Consider the following 23,947-nt stretch of genomic DNA (forward strand, 5'->3'; position numbering starts at 1 on the left):
CAATGGTTCTTATGAAGGATACCGAGTTTAAATTGAAAGAAATGTGCATAAAACACGGTATTTCTACCTTATGAGACCATAGTAAATCCTTAAGCATTCACCAAAAAAATTAATCATTTTTGCGCTTTCTACTATTAAATAAACAGTTACAATCTTGTAATCAGTGAATTTTTTGCATGAATTTATTATTTAGTAAGAAGTAAGGGTTAATCAGTCAAAATTGATGTTTGTTATACATGGGAAATATTGAATTTGAATAAGAGTTTCACTTTAAAATTTTAGTGTGTTTTAAATTAACGCCGATGTAACATTCAATTTTGACCCCGTGATATATTTACCATATGAGTCATTTTCTTTCTGTTCAAAGCATGACCGATCATTTTTTAACATCAAGGACTGACCACCCCCCACCCCTCCCCCAACCGTTGCGTAACAAATGGCCCTCGTTAAAAGTTGTTCAAGAGTTATATTCACTACCAAACTTAGTCAATAATATGGTTACCCCTATTAGTGGAATTTATTCATTGTATATGTTTTTATTCAACGATAACCGATTGGCTACATGAAACTTAGATTCAAAACACTGAACTATATAGTCGCGTATTTTATAGATCTGTATATTATTACATTTTTCTTCGATAGTAACATACAGAAGTAAACTTGGATGATTTAAGGGGGGTGGGAGCGGTTGCACCCTCGCTACTGCCTTGATCCGTTTGTGCTTATTATTACAATGCAGATTTCTGTCAATTATCACTTTTTGGTTGGTAAGTTATATTTTGTAAATGAAATGAGTGTCACACACTGGATTTACTATGCTTTTGCTTAGTTTAGAGCCCTATAACTGCAGATCTCTACTGATACTTATAAAATAAATTGGTAACTAATAAAGTAGTAAAACTGTTTATTGTTGTGTTATTACTGTATATGAATATATAAATCAAAGCGCTGATAGCGTTGCATAAACAGGGTTTTATACGGATTTTCACCATTGTGATTAACGACCATTTGTGTATTAATGAGGTGCTGAGATGTAGCACCGTGATTCTAAGAGCCCCCGTGTAAACCAACCACAGGGGCCGCCCCCTTCATTGACAATAAAGTTAATGTCGCTGTGAAACCAGGATGGAGAATGTAACCAATCTCAGCATAAGACTCCATCCTATGGTGTTACAATATGAGTTAGGCTTGGCAAGGATTTATTAACCAGGGAAATAAAATAGAAATTAGTTGATCATTCAGGGTAAATGTGAAAGATACACTAAACCCGTTTCCGGTTGGTAATTAGATGTTGGCATAAACATAGACTATACTAATGAACAAGTTAAAAACGATCCTTTTCAGGGCCATTGTTAAAATTTCAAATAGTAATTCAAAATGCTATATACATTATTTACATAAAAAATGGATTCTCACCCGGGAGTAACGATAAATAGATACTATGCAACGGCTGGTGAATTATTGAAACAGCATAGAAACAAACTCCACGAAGCCTGTAACTGTAAATGAAACACCTAAAAAAAATAAAATGCGTGATTTATTTTCATATTTACTCCAAACCAGCAAAAAACATAACTCAATTCATTTCAATGAAATGCCATTTTCAAAATAAATACACAAACATCCGTCTTTACGTAAACTATAAAAAGTATATAAAATAAATAAAACAAAATAAGTCTTGTAAAATCTTTAATTACAAAACTTATTTCTTTCCTTCTTTTTCTATATGGTCAGCAACTTTCTTCTATTTCTATATCGTCAGCTTACTCGTCAGCACTTTAGCCTGTCAAAATGGCGTGCGTTTGTTATTCCCATGTGGGCTATCACGTGATGTTTCACGCGGGGAAATTGTGCGCAGGGGATGAGGTCATTATGTCACGCGATTGAATGATGCGCTTTGAGTAGATAGTAATTCTTTGTTTACGTTTCGATGTTCATTCATTTTTGGGCGCAGGGATACTACTTTAATATTATCTTTATCTAAGTTCAACAAATTAAATGATTAAAATAGATATTGCGTTATGATTGCTTCTTGCTTTGTCAAATCCAGCTCGGTTATTGGAAACATAGCTTGCAATTTATATAATCCGCACTTTCTCAAACTATATTTTTGGTGGTAAAGAGGCAGACGGCACTTGTTACTATTAATAGGCATTTTATGTTGTGAGTGTCGAGTTTGTGGCTACACTGAACAGGGTTGAAACAACCCTGTTCAATAAACTGTTAATAATTCAGTTATGGTGTACGTGGAGGTCATCTAGGATACAAAAGATGATCCCAACTGATAATCAAAAGAAGTCATTTAGCAAACGGAACCTACTAACCACTGATAATAACCATTAGAGGCTACATCCGTAAATGAGATGATAGTTTGAGCAACAAATTGACCCAACACTTGAATCATGTAAATCCCCAACTTGTTCAAGATGTCACTTTTTCAACCTTTAACAACTAGGTTAGGACCGGATGCAATAATTAATAAGATATTTAAGTATGTGAACTAAAGAGAAAGATGACTTTATGACTTTTCCTTTAATGTAATTTCACTTCTGACATATTTTGCATTGCAAAAGATTATCACATTAACAACAAAGACAATATAATAAACCTTTATTGTTCAATAACAAGAAGTACATATTCATTTAAAAGCATATATATATATAGAATATTTGTTTATTTCAGAGTAAGATCGTATTTTATTTTACGAGTGTCATAGAAAAACATATTTTCACGAGTGGCGAAGCCACGAGTGAAAATGTAGTTTTTTTATGATCACGAGTGAAATTAAATACAATCTTACACTGAAATAAACAAATTTTCTGTTTCTTTTATGCTTATTTTCGGAGTTTTATTTGTTTTTTATTTATTTCTGAATTACCCCCTTTTTTGAAAAGGGTGGGCTTTACGCCGCTACCCGTGGTGCGCCCCTCATGCATAATTATAGCTGTCAACTTTTCTACTTTCGGTTTGCTGAGAAATAGGTCCCTGCTATTCATTCTTATAGCTTAATATTCGCTCGTTTTTTATTGCAAAGCTTTATGAACAGTAAACAATGAAATATTATTAGTGCACATATGTTCCAAAAATAATGAAAACACTTTTTATTTTAAGATGGACATGAATACATAACCAAATTACTACGCCGCTATTTAAAGAATGAACATTTGGAAGGTCAAATGTGTTAGCAAAACAAATGTGGATACTCATTGGATTTTAACCATTTTTCTTAGTTTAAGACTGCACGTACGCGTGTTTTTATAGTTAGTTAATATTCAGTCATCTTACTGTCAGAGACCAGTCTCTTTCGCTTTAAAATGTTTGTTTTCCAGATAAAGAGTAAATGCCACGCTAGTTTGTTGACACATTTTGAGGTGTGGGTGGGGTAAAAAATATCGGATCTATCTGTAAATTGTTGTGTGAATTCCCCAGGAAGCTCATTTTACGTATTACAATGGTCAACAGTACAAAATAATAACGATGATATAATAATTGTATTTATGTTCGAACAGTTGTTTTTGTCTGTAATTTGTTTGGTATGATTCAAGCAAATGTTCGAACATTCAGCTTCAAAGATCAGTAAAATGTTTGATAAACGGGATAACCGGTAATAAACGGTAAGTTGTTAATTTTCAATTATATATTTATTTAAATTTATAAAACATTTCTTTTATTTTTTTAACATTTTTGACATAATTTATTAAAGTCCAGTGTTCTGTTTTGATCAAGGCAAGTACATGTAACAACAAAGGAATTTAAAGTAGTTCTGAAAGTTGATATTTTCACTCCTTTATTTGCAGTGAAAATATCAAATTGATATTTTCACTGTTGTTATTTCACTGGTAAAACCCCATATTTCATCGAAAAGTATGAAAGAAAAAGTATTATGCAATAGATAATGCATACATAGCTGATATAGAGTTTGTTTGTCTTACTCTGAATCTTTATCATCTAAATATCTAGTTGAATGTTTCCTGTATTTCAAGCCAGGATTTGGTAATACATATAGCCAATACAACTGCTTAACAAAACCAACCGTAAATCTTTATCTGGGTGCTGCATGGTCAAATTAATAACAGCAGCTAAGATTATACCATACACTGCTAATATTTTAAATAGAAAATTTATTTTGTTTTCAGCGATTCTATTGCGACACATGCGTCTGTTCTTTGATAGTGAGTCTACTTCGACATTCATGGTGTTGAAAGCTGTAACTGTCATATTGCTAGTTCATTTAAAGGTTGGCCCTGTTGTGTTGATCCTTTCCGTAATATAATGTGGTAAGTATGCTCTGTCTCTTTCAAGTTCAGCAACAGTTTTTCGTTCACTGTACAACAGATGTGTTGTAAAACGGGTGACCACTGCACAGTCGTAAAACCCTTTTCTTTGAAGTAAGTTAACGTGTCTTCTGTAAACTCAAACTTGTGCCATACTGTGGATTAAGATTAAGGCCTTATATACACCATGAAAGACATACTCACCATTGACCAACCTTGACCTTAGGTGAACAGGTGGTCTTGAACCACGAACATACGCAATAGTGACCTAAATTTAATGACCTTAAGCTAAATAATGACGTCAGGGATGACGCACTAACCCACATCTAGGACTGGACCATCTGGACCCTCCTGCACTAACCGTCATTTGCTACTCTTGAACTGATTATCGTTTCGCAATCCAGATGGTGACCTACTGGTCATGATCTAGGACTGGATCCACAGGAACCTCCTCCACGAACTGTATTTGGCTACTACTTACAACAGAACAGAATGTTTATTATCTTATGCATATACTGCATATCGATATATTAATTTTATGTTTAAGCAATACAACAGGGCCCATATAACAGAAGCAAGAAGGAATAAATTACCAATGTCACAGGGTGTTTTATTTGAGTGTATTGAGATTCATGTAACCCTCATTTGTATCTGTTGAAATAAAGAAACAACTATTTTATTGTCTCTTGAGTTATTATTTCCTTCATTCATAATCAACATTTAATACGTTATAATGTTCTGAACAGCATTGTGTTCACTGGGGTGTTAAGCTACGATAATAAAGTATAGTTACTTTGTCACTTAATACCTGCATGCAAATACCATTGTTATTAACAGTATTATACCCTATACCTTATCACCTTAATACTACAGTTGGTCAAGCGTGAATAGGGTGGATCTGTGCCATTCTATGCTTGACACTTGACGATAACGCATCGTATTCAAATATATATTATACATATATATTGCAGGTATGTTTATCGTTATCATTTTACCACTCCCATTGTTTTGTCATTTGTATAAAATCGTAATGTCATTTGTGTTTATGCATTTTGCCGTCGACAGAACATTATTATTTATATTATTTCGCCATTCTATGCTTGACACTTGACGATAACGCATCGTATTCAAATATATATTATACATATATATTGCAGTCGCTTTGTCCATGCAACCCGTCGTCAATAATACGAACCCGAGCTAGACCTCCGGTAACACCAACATTAAAGTTTTATGAGATTTATTCTACTTCTATATCGTCTGCAGTATTCCAATAAATGATATGTTGAGAGTTTGTTCTATTACTATGTCGTCCGCACTATTCAAACAGATGTACATGTATTGTTAGTTTTTTTCTACTTCTATATCGTCCGCAGTATTCCAATAAACAATATGTTGAGATTTGTTCTATTTCTTTGTCGTCTGCACTATTCAAACAAATGTATTGTTTAGATTTTTTCTACATCTATATCGTTCGCAGTATGCCAATTGATGATTTAAGATATTTGTTCTACTTATTTGTCGTCCGCACCCGCATTATTCAAAGTAGTTAGATTCTCAGCCTCATGTCTGAAATAACCAACGCAACCATGAACTGCTCTTTTTCTAAGGTTTCCCTTTCATCTACAGGTGCACTAGGGTACGCCAGATTCGTCAATCGTCTTATATCTTGCCCTAGTTCCCCTATGGTCTCCATGGCCTTCTGCCGCCTATCACCAAGTTGAACCCTATAAAGTTCAGTCTGGTTTGCAGGCGAAAATCGGTCCTCTAATGATCTGACTAACTCCTTGTAGTCAGTTGTGTTTGAGCTCAGGTTACCAAAGACACCTTGGACATGTCGTCTCAATGATACCGAAAGGTACAGACCTTTGTTCTTCGGACCATCAGTTTAACTGAGCGCATGCCTCAAAATGTGCCTTGTAGTCCGTCCATGCTCATGTGCCATCATATGTAGCAGGCTTCACATGGCACTTATTTTGGCCTGTACTACTTTTAGGTTTTGTATCCTGCCGTTTTATACGCTGGGTAACATGTCTGTCCATGCTCCTGTCAAGGGTCTCATCCGCTATTGGAGACGAAAAATAGCCAGTTTGAGCATCGTTGTTGTTGTTGTTGAGTTTATAAAGGTCTGCCCGCGCCCTATAATGGCTGCATTATGGCTTGACCCCGTCACATCCCCAAGTGTGACTTAAACAGAATTTTGAATCCAAAGGGGGAGTTTTACCCCCATCGGTTGATGGGATATTCGCCAAAGGAGTAATTTTGTACCCAAAATGCCGCGAAACCTGCGATGAATGACATCTAGAGTGGACCCACAGCTCTGAATATTGGATATGGTTTCATTTCTATAGTCTTAACTACAGTTGTAATTTAGATATTGCGTTGTATCTTAAAAAACATTTACGTGTAAGAATGCTATTTTTTTCGAGGATAGGCAAGACTCGCGATCACTTCATTGACAAGAAAGTGTTGTGAGAACAGGACTTTTCGCCCACTATATGAATTTATATTTCTGATATATATATGAACTGACCACTTTGTTGTCGATGCCCAACTATTGCCACACTATTTAATTATTGAAACTTCTTCAAGACCAGAAAGTGCGTTGACATTACTTGTTTTCCCTACATGTTTTTAAGTGTTCATGTACATATACAGAGAGGGTTACTATGGTTTATTTTTTTTTAAACAAACATAAAAATAATATTAATAGAAAGGTTTTTTTTTTTTTTTTTTTTTTTTTTCAAAATCGGCTCGCGCCCGATTTGTTTCCATTTTAATATGTATGTGCGGGATAAAAATACATAGTATACTTTCTATACCCAGTTATGTAGCTCCTGGTCCAGTGCATTCTCTTTTTTATCAATGGGTCGTAACAAAATGTACTTTCAAAACTTAAATATCTTTAAGTGAATGAATGGACTAGGGCTAGGATCAAAAACTGTTTTTCCTATCAATGAACCTGGACCAGAAGCGTTATATTACAACACCGTCACCAAGCATAGCATGTAATATCATCATGGACTTCTAATAGTGCTATGGATGTAACAGTTTAAATCGGTAGAATTGTTAACTCAAAATATCTCTATACAGTTTATACCGATATTGTTTTTTCTCTCCTGACTACTTCGGCCGAACAATTTTTTAACATATCTTTACAATGTATCTAGACCAGAAGCGTTATTAAAACAACACCATCACCTTGCATAGCATATAACATGTATCATCCTGGACTTCTACTGGTACTACGGTTGTTTACGAGTTTTATTTAGAACAATTGATAGGTCTTTGAGCCTTTATAATTTTGATATTTTTTCGATACTGGTTTCTTTTTTTACTATTCCGGGCGCAAATTAATTTGGTTCCGTTTGGCGTTGTGGTGACTTGCATTTAAAGGTTTCTAGTAAGATCTATGTGTTACATCATACTATGGAAGCCTTGGAGGGCCACTTTTGAGTTTCGACTTACGGGTACTTTGACTTTTGACTTTTGACTTTTGACTTTCGACTTATGACTTATGACTTATGACTTTTGACTTATTACGTTTGAGATGCATGCCTCATCTCATGATGGCGGACAAGGAATATTCAGAAGAAGTAAGTTCATTTGTCTTAGTTTTTTCTTGTATTATTTGCGAAATAATTGAAAACAAAACTATGGAAGCCTTGGAGGGCCACTTTTGAGTTTCGACTTACGGGTACTTTTGACTTTTGACTTTTGACTTTTGACTTTCGACTTTCGACTTATGACTTATGACTTTTGACTTTTGACTTAGGCTATGCATTATACACGTGCTCCAGAAGCTGAAGGGAACTAGGTTGATTTCAGGTATGTAACCCCTATTTTAAACGTTTTCTCTGGCACATACACTGTGAATTAAAATGATTTTAATTATTCTTGCTCAAATACTTAATATCGCATATATTTAATTGTGGGTTGTGACGGAGGATTTTGTGTGTGTGTGTGTGTGTGTGTGTGTGTGTGTGTGTGTGTGTGTGAGAGAGAATGAGTTCAGTAATCTGTTGACTATGTTGTTAATGTTTTCATGTTTTTAGTGGTTATACATGTTCTATCTTTCTCAACACAAACTCTGATCTGACAAGTTATATCACTTTTAAGACGTTCACAGAGCCAGTATTAAACATGTATAGCTAGGTAAGAAATAGACTGCATTTTTACCGGGCAAACACAGAACCAGCATTAAACATGTATAGGTAGGTAACTTTACCAAGCAAGCACAGAGCCAGTTTTAAAAATGTTTAGCTAGGTAAGAAATATACCATTAATGAGTACTTCCTTGTTGAAGACATATGGAGTACTTTGGACTCAATAGTGTTACCTATGTTGTACAATGTAGAGAATAATATCATATATATAAACATGTTTTTCAGACACAACTACTCGACTGAAAAATATGAAGATGACAACTTGGATAGTGTTCTGTGTCTGTTTCATAATACTGCTCGGTATTGCCCAAGCTACTGTGCCAAGGTACCTACCACCAACATCTATAACAGACAAAACTCTGCTCACAGTAGAGTACTTTCAGAAAGGCTTTAAGATCTATGAAATTGTTGCATTTTTACTGACACGACATGGCATTATAACGTCATTGAGGACAGTAAAGAGGATACTTAAACGCTTAAATTTGAAACGACGTAATATAATATATACACCTTTGGAGATTGTGTCTGATGTTATAAACAGAGAAATACAAACAAGTGGACAATGCATAGGTTACCGTACAATGTGGCGTCGGTTAATGCTGGATTACAACATGTACGTCAAAAGGGACGACGTCATGGAAATAATGAGAGCGCTGGATCCAGTTGGTGTAGAGCTGCGAAAAGCACATCGTCTCCGCCGGCGAGTATACTTTGCCAAAGGACCCAATTTTGTATGGCATATAGACGGTTACGACAAATTAAAGCCATATGGATTTTGTATTCATGGTGCGGTGGATGGGTTTAGTAGGAAAATAATATGGTTAGAGGTTTCGGACTCAAATAATGACCCACGCTTAATTGCAAGATACTTTTTAGATGCATTGAATGAGCATAAAAAAGTCCCTCGAATACTACGTTCTGATGGTGGCACGGAAAACTGCATTGCTTTACTTTTGCAGCAATACTTCCGGCACGATGCTACTGATCCGTTTGCTGGGGCTCGAAGCGTTGTAGTTGGAAAAAGCACATCGAACCAGCGCATTGAGAGGTGGTGGGGTACATTACGACAAAATGGAATACATTGGTGGATTAACTTTTTCAAAGACTTACGCGATACAGGGACGTTTAATGAGCTGGACGCAATACAATGTGAGAACTTAAAATTTTGCTTTATGGATCTCATACAAACCGAGTTAGACCGGATTGCACAGCAATGGAACGTTCATGAGATAAGGGAACAAACCAATTCTTCGGTTATTGGTGGAAAACCTGACACACTGTTCTTTATACCAGGTCTGTTTGAAACTCACGACTTCGGTAATGCAGCGAACTTGAATGACGTAAATGTTTGCAAAGACATGTATTCGCGTCCAAAAAGACACTGTGAGGAATTCAAAGAATTAGCACATCTTTTGAAGCCAGATCTACAGATGCCATTGGACGCTGAGTCAGCACTACGACTGTATACTGAGTTGAACAATTTAATTTCGAGAATTGATTAAACATAAATACCCATTGTACTAATGAATATTGCATGGGCGTACGTTATTGATAAAACTACTTTAAGGGTACTGCATATCAGTTTCGAAAAATGGCGATTAAAAATCAGAAAATTGTTCTAAACAAGAAAAGGTCTTTGAAAGTTCTACCATTTGACTTGCTTATATAGTTGTTTTAAGGCATAAATAAAGCTGTAACGTGTCTCAGAAACTGCTTATGCGGCTTCTTATATGGTAGGTGCACTGTAGTTACATTAACCCTTTACTCCATATATGCATTATACTCCTGTCTACGCCTGCTTTCTGGTCAGGATACATCTTGTTTGCAAATATGGAATATCATAGAAATTAAATCTTCAGATTCGGCTATGACAATAATATTCATTAGTTTATGTGCTACTATAAAGATATATTCAATTATATACTCATGGTAGGTGGAGACTTGCTTGAATATTCATATAATAAAGAGTTCAATCATAGTTGCCTCCATAAAAACGCATGCAGATCACTGCGAGTGCGCCGGGAATCGCATTTGTTCAGTCTGTGAATGAATTGGGTCAGTCTTTACTCCTTGAATATTCAAGAAAGACTCCGCCCACCATGACTATATAATTTAATATATCTCTATAATGGTACGTACTTGTTATAGCCAATTGTGATGAATTATTTCTAGGATATTGCATATTTGCAAACAGGATATAACCTGATTAGGCAGCCTCTGTAGGAGCGGCGTGATCTGGGTATACCCTGTTTGCAAATGAATAGAAATAGTACATATGGAGTAAAGGGTTAAGGTTAAAACAACAGTATGTCTAAAGCGAAAGTCTCGTGGTCCTTATCCTATATCACGAAAGAGTTCAACTCCTTTCATGCTAACCGCGGCCACAATAATGTAAAATAAGTATGTAAACAGTTTGGATCGATATCAGACGCCGTGTAATTCGGATTCTGATCAGGATTCAAGCTGCTTGATACTCGGCCAACAGTTCTTTTAAATTGGAAGCGAACTGGACGACGTTGAAGTAGACGAGATTACCAGATGACAAATAAGGGTCAAAGCAATTGTATGTATAGCTAAAGTCTCGTTTGAATTTGATTGGCTGTTTATGTCGTGGGAACGAGATAAAAAAACACTTTCGTTTTCCCCCGAGTTAAAAAAGAAAATCGGGATCGTTTTCCCGAGGTTATTTTTAATTCGAGAAAAGAAAGTTCGTTTTCCAGAGTTATGTTTTTGGTATATCCCCCGCACAGTCCCCACCCACTCATTCTCCCATTCATTCCGTATGCAACTTGCATACGGAATGAACGGAATAATGAGTGGGTGGGGACTGTGCGGGGGATATTCCGGTATATTGCCGGTATATCGTCAACCCCCCCTCGGGATGTCATTAAGTCCATTTCGTTTTCCCGAGGTTAATCTTTTAAAATATATTGCACATGTCACCTCAGTGCCACCGTAAAATCTAGATCACTAGGTCATTTAAAAAATTTAAAAAATGCTTATGAACACTCTAGCGGTTGTAAATATGACCCGATCTTCAACACACAGCATTTAAATCACACTCTTAAACTTCCAATACTACATTTACTTGGTACTTTATACACAAGTGAGTTATGAGTTGTGAGTTATGAGTTGTGACTTGTGAGTTACAACTTAAGATTTTATTCTTAAATGAACTAGAAATATCACTAAATTTGATTAATACCCCCCACAGCATCCTTAAGTAGATAAGGGCAAGGTTTAACAATAAACATAACAAATATAGAAAGGACAATAACTCCGTAATTAAGCAAATTAGAGTTATGGTTCTCAAGTACTGCACTTCCTCTCATCAAGGTCTATCTTCAGACGAAATTTCATCAAACTAGCAGCTTAAGTATAAGAGTTATGCTCCGGACAAAATCAAAAGACCAAAAACAACAAAGGGGAATAACTCCTTTAAAAGAGCAAGCATAGTGATGGTTCTTGTGCACTGCACTACCCCCTCATCAAGGTCTATCTACATATGAAGTTTCATCAACATAGCTACAGTAGTATTAAAGTTATGCTCCGGACAAACTTTTGTAGACCGACCGCCAGACCGACCGACCGACCGAAAGGGTGACTCCTATATACCCCCCCCCCCCAAATTTCTATTGTGGGGGTATAAAAACTTTATTATGCCCCCTTCTGAAAAAAGTGGGGTATATTGCTTTGCACATGTCGGTCGGTCTGTCGGTCGGTCTGACCCCTATTTTTATTGGGTCAATAAGTCAAAGGTCAAGGTCATCAAGGTCATTTAATACTGTAATTCTGACCAAATGGTTTCCGATCAATAACTCGTCCATTCTTTCATCTCCAGTCATCATATTTGCTAGGGAGGTTCGTGGTAATGAGTAGAATACCCTTATTATATTTTGTAACAACTTTGTAAATAAACAAATTTGGTCAAGTTCAAACATTTCAAGAGAAAATTGGTTGTTTACAAAGTCGTTTTGTGCGATTCTAGGTTATATCAGTTTCTTTTACAAAATCTAACTCTCGTTGACTCTAGATAGTGTATCTGTCTTATATTATCTAGTGAGTTTTTTATTGATACCACTGGGGTGAGGTAGATGTCCTGCAACTGCCGGAAGCTATTGTTTTAGCTTGTCCGGTAGTAATTAGTCGTAATTGGAGGCTAACATTATGCAGATACCTTCCATTCAACATTGTCAGGTTGCAGAAACACTGTTTTGGATATTTACTATCGATATCGTAGAACTAGGCTGACAAATTAGAATAGACAGTTTAGGCCAGGGAATATAATTTTCGAATTATGACATAGCCCTTAAACCTACAGTCCTCATATTTGGTAGGGAGGTTCGGGATGATGAGTAGATGACTCCTATTTCTTTTGAGGTCAGTACGTCAAAGGTCAATGTCATCAAGGTCATTCATTACTGTAATTCTGACCAAATGATTTCCGATCAATAACTCATCCATCCTTACAGTCCTAATATTTGCTAGGGAGGTACTTGATGATGAGTAGATGGCCTCTATTTCTTTTGAGGTCAGTAGGTCAAAGGTGAAGGTCATTCAGTACTGTGATTTGATGGCAAGGCTTTTCATGTTTTATAGGTATATATTGCTTGTGACATGATATATGCAAACATACCAACTTTTTTGACCTGTGACCTTGACATTTGACCTACTTTTTATAAGTTTAATCTTGGCCATCTTTGACATACATTAGAAAAGAAATATCTGCTTTTAGGGGGGCATTTGTGTTTCACAAACTCTTGTTTAACTAATGTAACTCAATTGTTTCAAATTGCTACAATGAATTGTTTCAAATTGCTACAATGAATTTCACAAATTAATGGCATTTTGTACAAATGAACCCTTTCCACAACAGGCTTTATTTTAGATCATTTCATCATTGTCTCTACTTTTACAATTTTTAAAGTTAAGTTAAAACTTAAGTAATGATTTGAATTCAAGCATAGGCTCCATATAGTCAAATGCTTCATTTTCGAAAATCTGATATTTCAGAGGCGTCCAGAGGCGCTGGTGTTGAGGAAAGGATCAAATATACAAAACAATATACATGTAAGCCAAAGAGTTTGAGTATTGCTAATGCAGACTTTGACAACATCTACAATAATGCCGATGACTTTGACTGCAGAACAACTTTTAAAAGCTCTCATGGAATAGTCTCAATAGTGTTCAAATGATTTCCAAAAGTAGGTATTTATACAGGTTGTCTCTAAGGTATGTATGGATATAACTCGTAATAACTTTTATGAACTTTTAATGGTCCTTTTTATTTATCTGCAACAAACTAATGAACAAGTCTACTGTTGTATTTTGTATACATGTATTTTAACGATTTCTATGTATACATGTATTTTAACGATTTTAACGGTAACATTTCAAACACTGTATACCTGAATCAAAGGGCTCCTATAAGAGCCAACTGGTCTTGTTTTACACTGTGTGCAAATGTAACAAGTGCACTTTAAATCAGATCTATAATGTTAAAAGATATAACTTTGTGTAAACGGATTGTGTGAAACCTCATTTTAACAAATACCTGCCGTCATGAGAAAATGGACCCTTTTGTCTTTCTACTGAATAACATAAAGGTCACTTGTCTCAAACGTTAATTATCTTTAACACAAAACACAAAGATCTATATAAATCCTTACCAGTATTATGCGATATATGAGGTGTGTTAGGGAAAATAACCTCCAATATAATAGCCAAATGAGGCTACATGTACATTACTAATTGCACAGGGCATTCTAAACAATCGTCAATCTGATAAAGAGGGCCATGATGGTCCTGAGCTGCTCATCACATTTCTTTAAAGTTCATGTTTTAGCGCAACTACAAAGTCTAATGCTGTCGGTCTGTCCTCAATCTGGTATGATAAGCCCTTCTGAATAACAGCCTTCAGCTGCACTGAAAGGGTATGCTCCCTGTCTAAATTACTTAACCCATGTGGCATATCCTTTCTTTGCATTGCCCGGATTATAACCTGGACAGAGTCGTCATTTTCATCATCCTCACTGGTCAAGTCCCATATGGTTTTGGCAGTAAAGAGCTCAACTAATGAACAACAGAGGCTCCAAACATCTGCTTGTGTTCTGCCTCTCCTAGCTTGCAGAAGAATCTCTGGAGCTTGATAAGCTGGAGTTCCTGGCTGTGTCTCTCTGCGATCTGCAACTGTTTTGGTCATGGTATTCATTACCTTCACCTTAGACAATCCCATGTCACAAAGTTTTGCCGTTTCCAAATTTCTCGTCAGCAAAATGTTTTCAGGCTTAATGTCTCTGTGAATAACTATTGGATTATGATTATGTAAATATGCTACACCCTGACATACTTGCAATGCCACTGCATGTTTTTGAGGCACAGTAAATTCGTACTCATTGTCAGCAAAAAGCACATCATCCAAATTTGGACCTGCAATGAACTCTGTGAGAAGATAGAGACAGTCAGTATTGATTGAGTAACCCATCAGTAGAACAATGTTTGGATGCCTAAGATGACTGTTTGTGACAACTTCTTGCAACACTGACTGTTTCACAACTTTCATGCGTTTTATCTTAACTTTCTTCACTGCAATATCTGTTCCCAAATATTCACCTTTGTAAACCTCACCAAAACCACCCTCCCCTATTTTTTCCAATAATTTGAAGTCTCCAAACCTTACATTTAAGTTGTCAGTATTAGCATCCAACTGTGTAAACCCTTTTTTAACTGGTGGTTGCTCTGCAACTAAATTATCAGAAGAACCCATACTCTTTCTTGAGTTTTTTCCAGTAAGCTTAGCTTTAATATCATTTTCATTTTCATCCTTGTCCAGTCTGGTTTCCACAGAATCCACAAATCCTGTTGAAATATCTAAGAATTCAGTTGTAACATCACCCAAAAAACTTGTTTCTGTAACTGTTGAAATAGCATTTGAACATGTACACTCATTTTCGATCAAAATACTTGTTTCGGTAACTGTTGGTGCTTTGTTTACTGCTGCACCATATTTTTCACAGAAATAACCTGTTGAAACGGTGTTTGCATCTGAACCATCTTTTTCAAAGATTACACTTGTTGCAGGAATTGTCTGAACAGTCTTTGAACATTTGCCATCTTTTTCACAGATTACATCTACTTTAGGAATTGTCGAAATAGTATTTGTTCCTGTACCATTGTTTACACACATTGCACTTGTTTCAGGAATTGTTTCAGGAATTGTTGGAATAGCAGTTGCCCCTGTGCCATCTTTTTCATGGATTACACTTGTTTCAGGAAATGTAAGAACAGCGTTTGCACCTGTGGCATCTCTTTCATGGATTACACTTGTTTCAAGAAATGTTGAAACAGCGTTTGCACCTATGCCGTCTTTTTCACAGAATACACTTGTTTCACAAGCTGCTGATACAGCATTTGCACATGTGCCATCTTTGTCACAGATAAAAGTTGTTGTTGTTAAACTGTGTGTACCTTTACCATCATTTTCACCCAAATCACTTGTTTCAATAAACGTTTGTGTAACCATGTCTAGGCTAGAATCTGTAGCTGCTGTATTAGAAACGCAATCTTTCAAATCAGCAGTTATGCCAAAGTGTGTGGTGTTCAGATTTTCAGTAACCTCGCTGTCGATTCGCATATCCATGTCATATCTATCTGTAGTTGCGGGCAAAGCTATTTCAACACTCTCTTCAAAGGTGTACAACGTTTCGCCTACTTGGCATTTTACATTATAGACACCAGTGTCATTTGTATGTATCAACATGAGATTAATCCCTGCTGCATATATGCTTTGATCCTTATACCATGTGTAATTAACGTTTTCAGAACAGTTTGTTACTACGCCTAAAACAACTTTGCCTTCATTCATTCCACATATCTCATTAGGTCCATGAAATATATATGCACTGTCTTGTCCAGCGACGTCTTGTGGAAAACTGAGGCCAGACGAAGTTCGCTCCATGTAAACCTTATCATTTACAGCCAGATACGTTACATTATAACCATCTTCAAGAGGGTCGTAATCGTCTATGTCATCAGGAATACCTGATAATTCCCTGCATTGTTTTGTGCTATGACATGTGATAATTGAGGTGTCTCCTGAATATTCTGATGTTTCATTCTTAGTATACTGTACATGCAGTCCTTGTATTGTCTTCCTGTTGGCAAGATAACTCGTTTCACTTGTTTCTTCCAGTGGCTTTATTTTATCATAGGTAATGCTTTTCGTCGAAAGATAAACATGGAATTGAGACGAGTACCTTCCTGTTGACTTCAAAAATTCTTGAAATGTACACGGTTGTTCATCTATATTGCAGAAGCGTTCAATTTTCTCACCGCTGTAATTAGTTAAATTCACTTCCATATCATTTAAATTTCCAAAAGAATTTCTTCCATTCGGAAAAAATAAACGTTTGCCGACTTCAATTATTGATTCCACTGACTGAGGCTCCGTTATATTATATTCCATCTTCCGAATGCCCCCACCTCGTCTTGATGTAATTTGTCTAAAGTCACCTTGACAGTAATGGCGCCATCCGATATGTAGCTTGTACATAGTATGACGGCCGCTAGGTTTCTGTTTTCTCTTTTCCTGTCCTGCAGCATCCTAAATGAAATAAGTAGAACATGTAGTCCTAAATGAAAAAGTAGTAGTAGTAGTAGTAGTAGTAGTAGTAGTAGTAGAAGTAGTAGAAGCAGTAGCAGTTGTAGTATGAGTAGTAGTAGTAGTTGTTGTTGTGTTGTTGTTGTAGTAGTAGTAGTAGTAGTACTAGAAGTAATAGCGCTAGTAGGGCTAGTAACGGTAGAGGGTGGAAGTAGTAGTAGTAGTAGTAATGGAAGTAGTAGTAGTAGTAGTAGTAGTAGCAGCAACAGCAGCAGTAGCAACAGTAGTAGTAGTACATGTAGTAGTAGTTAGCAGCAGCAATAGTAGTAGTAGTAGTAGTAGTATAATTGTAGTAGTAGTAGTAGTAGTAGTAGTAGTAGTAGTAGTAGTGGTATTAGTAGTACTAGAAGTGAAGTTGTAGTAGTACTAGTAGTAGAAGTAGTAGTAGTAGCAGAAGCAGTATTATTAGAAGTAGTAGAAGTAGTTGTAGTAGTAGTAGTATCAGCTGTAGTAGTAGTAGTAGTAGTAGTAGTAGTAGTAGAAGTAGTAGTAGGAGTAAAGGTTATAGTAGTAGTAGTAGAAGTAGAAGCCGCCGCAGTAGTAGTAGTAGTAGTAGAAGCAGTAGTAGTACAAATAGTAGTAGTTGTAGTATTAGCGGTAGTAGTAGTACTAGTAGTAATAGAAGAAGTATTAGAAGTAGAAGCCGCAGCAGTAGTAGTAGAAGTAGTTGAAGCAGTAGTAGTAAAAGTAGTATAAGCAGTAGTAGTATTGGTAGTAGTAGTTCTAGTAGTAGTAGAAGTAGTAGATGTAGTAGCAGTAGCAGAGCGATAGCAGCATCAATAACAGTAGTAGTAGTATTAGCAGTTGTAGTGAAAAATCCTAAGAAATGGCATATTATATATGTGTTATAATAACTTCTATTATAGATCAATTGTATGCAAAGTTCTACAAAACAGAAATTAACAAGATTGCAGTCTGAAGGACAACTATATTCCCCACCGCCATGTATAAAGTTATATGAAATTCCATCCAGTAGTTTTCAAGTTATGCTCCGGACAAGAAAAAGTAACAAAGGAAAATAACTCAGTAATTAAGCAAATAAGTTATGGTTCTTGTACACTTCACTTCCTCTCATGAGCTCTACCATTGTATGAAGTTATATCAAATTCCATCCAGTGGTTTTCAAGTTATGAAATATGTTATATATATTTGCACCGCTTACAATCTTCTGTTTAGATAAGGAGATAGTGCATGTTTCTACCTGACTTTGCCAACGAACGACATTCATTAAAAGTTGCAGTGTTAACAATTGCTCCGCTTTTTCATCAAAAAATGGAGCTAATAAAGTGGTTTCCAATAAAGAATACCTTGTTATTGTAAGTCGTTCCCCTGCCAGTACCAAGACAAATCTATTTTTAGACATATTTACCATTTTTTCCTTTTCTTTTGGCTCACTGACTTTTTTAGTAGCAGGCACCAGAGCTTTCTTCTTCAGCTTTTTACTACGAGTACGAATATTTTCAATTACTGCTTTAATCCGCTCTCCTCTTTCCTGCAAAGTATGAAGTGTATTAGCTGTACATCTGACATTCAACAAGAATCTGAATTCTGAAAGAAACGACCAGTTACATGTATATATAAATTATTATTTTATTACACAACACGCTCCTTTCGGTTTCTTCGGAAATATAAAAAAAGAGTAAACTATTCGAACTATTAAAGGCATATGCTACAGACCAGCCACGGTTTTCCTAAAACAACATAGGTAAACGTTGTGCACCGCATCATAATGCTTTAACCTGACGAGGAAGGTAATAACGAGAACGGTTAGTCCGAGGTTTATTTGTCGTAAAGCTTAAAAAAGAAAGAAATGCACATTTACCAGAAAGCCCGATAACCTATTAAATATATACTATAAGGGCGCATAATCCCCAATGCCCGAAGCTCAATATGCTGTAATAATCCAATTAAAATGGTGTTTAAGCATATCAAATGACTAAATAAGTCAAGTACATAGAGGTATTTATCTATTGATAGTATCAATAGTTTCATAGATCTATAAACAGGACTTAAGGAACCAAATTATACTCAGTTCACATGAAAAAGCATAGTACACTAGTACACCACTGTAATCCACCTAAATAAAAGGGTACTAACAACATCTAGGACGAAACAGCAAAATATGAATCGCGAACGAAAGGTCGAGGATACGAATATTGCATTCTGGTTACGAAACTGACGAGGACGAAACTATTTCCTTACAAGTAGCAGACTTATAACAAGTACTGAAAATTTAAGTGTAGACTCTTGAAGAAGCATATAAATTTACATTATATTCATATATAAGGGACTACAAAACATAGAAATTCTCACATCTATGGCCTTTTGAAAGCGAACAATCGGAAATTTACCTTCACAAAGAGCGAAAGACCTCGGACAAAAGATTAAACCGCCCCAATACTATTTCGAAACAATGCTAAACTGTTCCCCCTTTAGCTTTATTTCATTCCTCATCAACTTGATTAAGTGTGCATTGTCACACCCTATAGAGGTCCCATCGAAACGAGTTACACGGGATCTCGATGAACTTCAACGAATAGTGCTGTCTTTAAAAGGGAGCTCTATTCGTTAAAAACATTTGAAAGCCCACATACAGCTTATTTGATAGTTGTCACATATGGCTGGGACGTACATAATTTAGCAAGGACGTGTTTATACAGCATTAAGTGTGAAATAATGGCCGGAACCGTTGACAGTGTTCGTGTTATTATCATATATTTTTTGGATCAAAGGGCTTAGGGGACCAAACGCGGCCTTAGGAACCCAGTCCAAAAACAATTGAGTGCGCTATAATTAAATCTATCTAGTTCCTTATGTAGAGCTTTCTTTACAGGCGCTTCAGGTGAACATTTTTACCAGTTATTGAGCAGAACCCGATTTCAAAATCAGCTCACGATGACCTTTGACTCAGTGACCCATTTTCAATTAGGACCAAGTGTCATTGAAATCAATACATTATTTCCAGTGAATATACGACGATTTCAAAGGTAGGTCAATGTGACCTTGACCATTGACCTAGCAACGCTATTCTAGCAACTAATATGGTACTGTATGATGGTGGTCACGCTTCATTGAATTATACTCAGTAGTTTCTTGCGACTTGCGGGTTGCGATACCAATAATTTGTTAAAGAAAGGACTGAAGGACGGACGGACGGACGGATGAACCACGGATGAAATGCGATAGTTTAAATTACAAATTTGAAACTGCAAACGGCAACAAACAATGCTGATCTAAGTGGGTTTAAAACCCGATCCAATATTTAGGCTTTTCATTTATAGATATGTCAGATTGAGCTTACACATGTAGCAAAGATTCCCTGTTCCTGAAATGAATATGTTACAGAAAGGCCTACATTGTGCACTTTGTGACAGAAGAAAAACACGGGGAGCTCTATTCGAGGGAAGCTCTATATGGAGTGACAGTGCATACAAGTCAAAGTATTCAGTGAACTTTGAATTCTGCCCAAATAGCGTTGTGGAAAAGGATCCCAAGTGTTCCTTTCTAGTACATTAGAAATAAAAACCAAACACCATTTGTGCCGGTGTTTTGCATGAACGGTGCCATGCAAACAAAGTGTTTTCGACTCTTCTTTCCGAATTAATTGCAAATTAATAACACACTGTTCGCGGACGTGTGTATATATGTTTTGTTTTCAATTATTTCGCAAATAATACAAGAAAAAACTAAGACAAATGAACTTACTTCTTCTGAATATTCCTTGTCCGCCATCATGAGATGAGGCATGCATCTCAAACGTAATAAGTCAAAAGTCATAAGTCATAAGTCGAAAGTCAAAAGTCAAAAGTCAAAAGTCAAAGTACCCGTAAGTCGAAACTCAAAAGTGGCCCTCCAAGGCTTCCATACAAAACATATATACACACGTCCGCGAACAGTGTGTTATTAATTTGCAATTAATTCGGAAAGAAGAGTCGAAAACACTTTGTTTGCATGGCACCGTTCATGCAAAACACCGGCACAAATGGTGTTTGGTTTTTATTTCTAATGTACTAGAAAGGAACACTTGGGATCCTTTTCCACAACGCTATTTGGGCAGAATTCAAAGTTCACTGAATACTTTGACTTGTTTGCACTGTCACTCCATATAGAGCTTCCCTCGAATAGAGCTCCCCGTGTTTTTCTTCTGTCACAAAGTGCACAATGTAGGCCTTTCTGTAACATATTCATTTCAGGAACAGGGAATCTTTGCTACATGTGTAAGCTCAATCTGACATATCTATAAATGAAAAGCCTAAATATTGGATCGGGTTTTAAACCCACTTAGATCAGCATTGTTTGTTGCCGTTTGCAGTTTCAAATTTGTAATTTAAACTATCGCATTTCATCCGTGGTTCATCCGTCCGTCCGTCCGTCCGTTCTTCAGTCCTTTCTTTAACAAATTATTGGTATCGCAACCCGCAAGTCGCAAGAAACTACTGAGTATAATTCAATGAAGCGTGACCACCATCATACAGTACCATATTAGTTGCTAGAATAGCGTTGCTAGGTCAATGGTCAAGGTCACATTGACCTACCTTTGAAATCGTCGTATATTCACTGGAGATAATGTATTGATTTCAATGAAATTTGGTCCTAATTGAAAATGGGTCACTGAGTCAAAGGTCATCGTGAGCTGATTTTGAAATCGGGTTCTGCTCAATAACTGGTAAAAATGTTCACCTGAAGCGCCTGTAAAGAAAGCTCTACATAAGGAACTAGATAGATTTAATTATAGCGCACTCAATTGTTTTTGGACTGGGTTCCTAAGGCCGCGTTTGGTCCCCTAAGCCCTTTGATCCAAAAAATATATGATAATAACACGAACACTGTCAACGGTTCCGGCCATTATTTCACACTTAATGCTGTATAAACACGTCCTTGCTAAATTATGTACGTCCCAGCCATATGTGACAACTATCAAATAAGCTGTATGTGGGCTTTCAAATGTTTTTAACGAATAGAGCTCCCTTTTAAAGACAGCACTATTCGTTGAAGTTCATCGAGATCCCGTGTAACTCGTTTCGATGGGACCTCTATAGGGTGTGACAATGCACACTTAATCAAGTTGATGAGGAATGAAATAAAGCTAAAGGGGGAACAGTTTAGCATTGTTTCGAAATAGTATTGGGGCGGTTTAATCTTTTGTCCGAGGTCTTTCGCTCTTTGTGAAGGTAAATTTCCGATTGTTCGCTTTCAAAAGGCCATAGATGTGAGAATTTCTATGTTTTGTAGTCCCTTATATATGAATATGATGTAAATTTATATGCTTCTTCACGTCTACACTTAAATTTTCAGTACTTGTTATAAGTCTGCTACTTGTAAGTAAATAGTTTCGTCCTCGTCAGTTTCGTAACCAGAATGCAATATTCGTATCCTCGACCTTTCGTTCGCGATTCATATTTTGCTGTTTCGTCCTAGATGTTGTTAGTACCCTTTTATTTAGGTGGATTACAGTGGTGTACTAGTGTACTATGCTTTTTCATGTGAACTGAGTATAATTTGGTTCCTTAAGTCCTGTTTATAGATCTATGAAACTATTGATACTATCAATAGATAAATACCTCTATGCACTTGACTTATTTAGTCATTTGATATGCTTAAACACCATTTTAATTGGATTATTACAGCATATTGAGCTTCGGGCATTGGGAATTATGCGCCCTTATAGTATATATTTAATAGGTTATCGGGCTTTCTGGTAAATGTGCATTTCTTTCTTTTTTAAGCTTTACGACAAATAAACCTCGGACTAACCGTTCTCGTTATTACCTTCCTCGTCAGGTTAAAGCATTATGATGCGGTGCACAACGTTTACCTATGTTGTTTTAGGAAAACCGTGGCTGGTCTGTAGCATATGCCTTTAATAGTTCGAATAGTTTACTCTTTTTTTTATATTTCCGAAGAAACCGAAAGGAGCGTGTTGTGTAATAAAATAATAATTTATATATACATGTAACTGGTCGTTTCTTTCAGAATTCAGATTCTTGTTGAATGTCAGATGTACAGCTAATACACTTCATACTTTGCAGGAAAGAGGAGAGCGGATTAAAGCAGTAATTGAAAATATTCGTACTCGTAGTAAAAAGCTGAAGAAGAAAGCTCTGGTGCCTGCTACTAAAAAAGTCAGTGAGCCAAAAGAAAAGGAAAAAATGGTAAATATGTCTAAAAATAGATTTGTCTTGGTACTGGCAGGGGAACGACTTACAATAACAAGGTATTCTTTATTGGAAACCACTTTATTAGCTCCATTTTTTGATAAAAAAGCGGAGCAATTGTTAACACTGCAACTTTTAATGAATGTCGTTCGTTGGCAAAGTCAGGTAGAAACATGCACTATCTCCTTATCTAAACAGAAGATTGTAAGCGGTGCAAATATATATAACATATTTCATAACTTGAAAACCACTGGATGGAATTTGATATAACTTCATACAATGGTAGAGCTCATGAGAGGAAGTGAAGTGTACAAGAACCATAACTTATTTGCTTAATTACTGAGTTATTTTCCTTTGTTACTTTTTCTTGTCCGGAGCATAACTTGAAAACTACTGGATGGAATTTCATATAACTTTATACATGGCGGTGGGGAATATAGTTGTCCTTCAGACTGCAATCTTGTTAATTTCTGTTTTGTAGAACTTTGCATACAATTGATCTATAATAGAAGTTATTATAACACATATATAATATGCCATTTCTTAGGATTTTTCACTACAACTGCTAATACTACTACTACTGTTATTGATGCTGCTATCGCTCTGCTACTGCTACTACATCTACTATTTCTACTACTACTAGAACTACTACTACCAATACTACTACTGCTTATACTACTTTTACTACTACTG

The 23,947-nt window shown here is 36.2% G+C and overlaps 2 protein-coding genes across 2 annotated transcripts; one reads left to right on the forward strand and one right to left on the reverse strand.

The window, feature by feature from the left end:
- Positions 1-8,480: 8,480 nt before the first annotated feature.
- On the forward strand, positions 8,481-10,055 carry LOC128215308 (uncharacterized). The gene is made up of 3 exons (XM_052922008.1): positions 8,481-8,488; positions 8,666-8,765; positions 9,400-10,055. The coding sequence occupies exons 1-3, from the start codon at positions 8,481-8,483 to the stop codon at positions 9,940-9,942; spliced, it is 651 nt and encodes a 216-aa protein (XP_052777968.1). The 3' UTR covers positions 9,943-10,055.
- A 4,212-nt stretch (positions 10,056-14,267) lies between these two features.
- On the reverse strand, positions 14,268-18,581 carry LOC128215309 (uncharacterized). The gene is made up of 2 exons (XM_052922009.1): positions 18,469-18,581; positions 14,268-17,042 (listed from the first exon to the last, which is right to left on the reverse strand). Exons 1-2 carry the CDS (start codon positions 18,469-18,471, stop codon positions 14,268-14,270), a joined length of 2,778 nt encoding a protein of 925 aa, XP_052777969.1. The 5' UTR covers positions 18,472-18,581.
- Between the last annotated feature and the right edge of the window lie 5,366 nt (positions 18,582-23,947).

The sequence above is a fragment of the Mya arenaria genome, chromosome 13 (genome assembly GCF_026914265.1).
Source record: "Mya arenaria isolate MELC-2E11 chromosome 13, ASM2691426v1".
NCBI lineage: Eukaryota > Metazoa > Mollusca > Bivalvia > Myida > Myidae > Mya > Mya arenaria.

What these genes read in the sequence shown, in the direction of transcription:
- LOC128215308 (XM_052922008.1), top strand. An exon ending in GCCCAAGCTACTGTGCCAAG is followed by an intron (nt 8,766 to 9,399) that starts GTACCTACCACC and finishes TTACTTTTGCAG; the next exon opens with CAATACTTCCGGCACGATGC.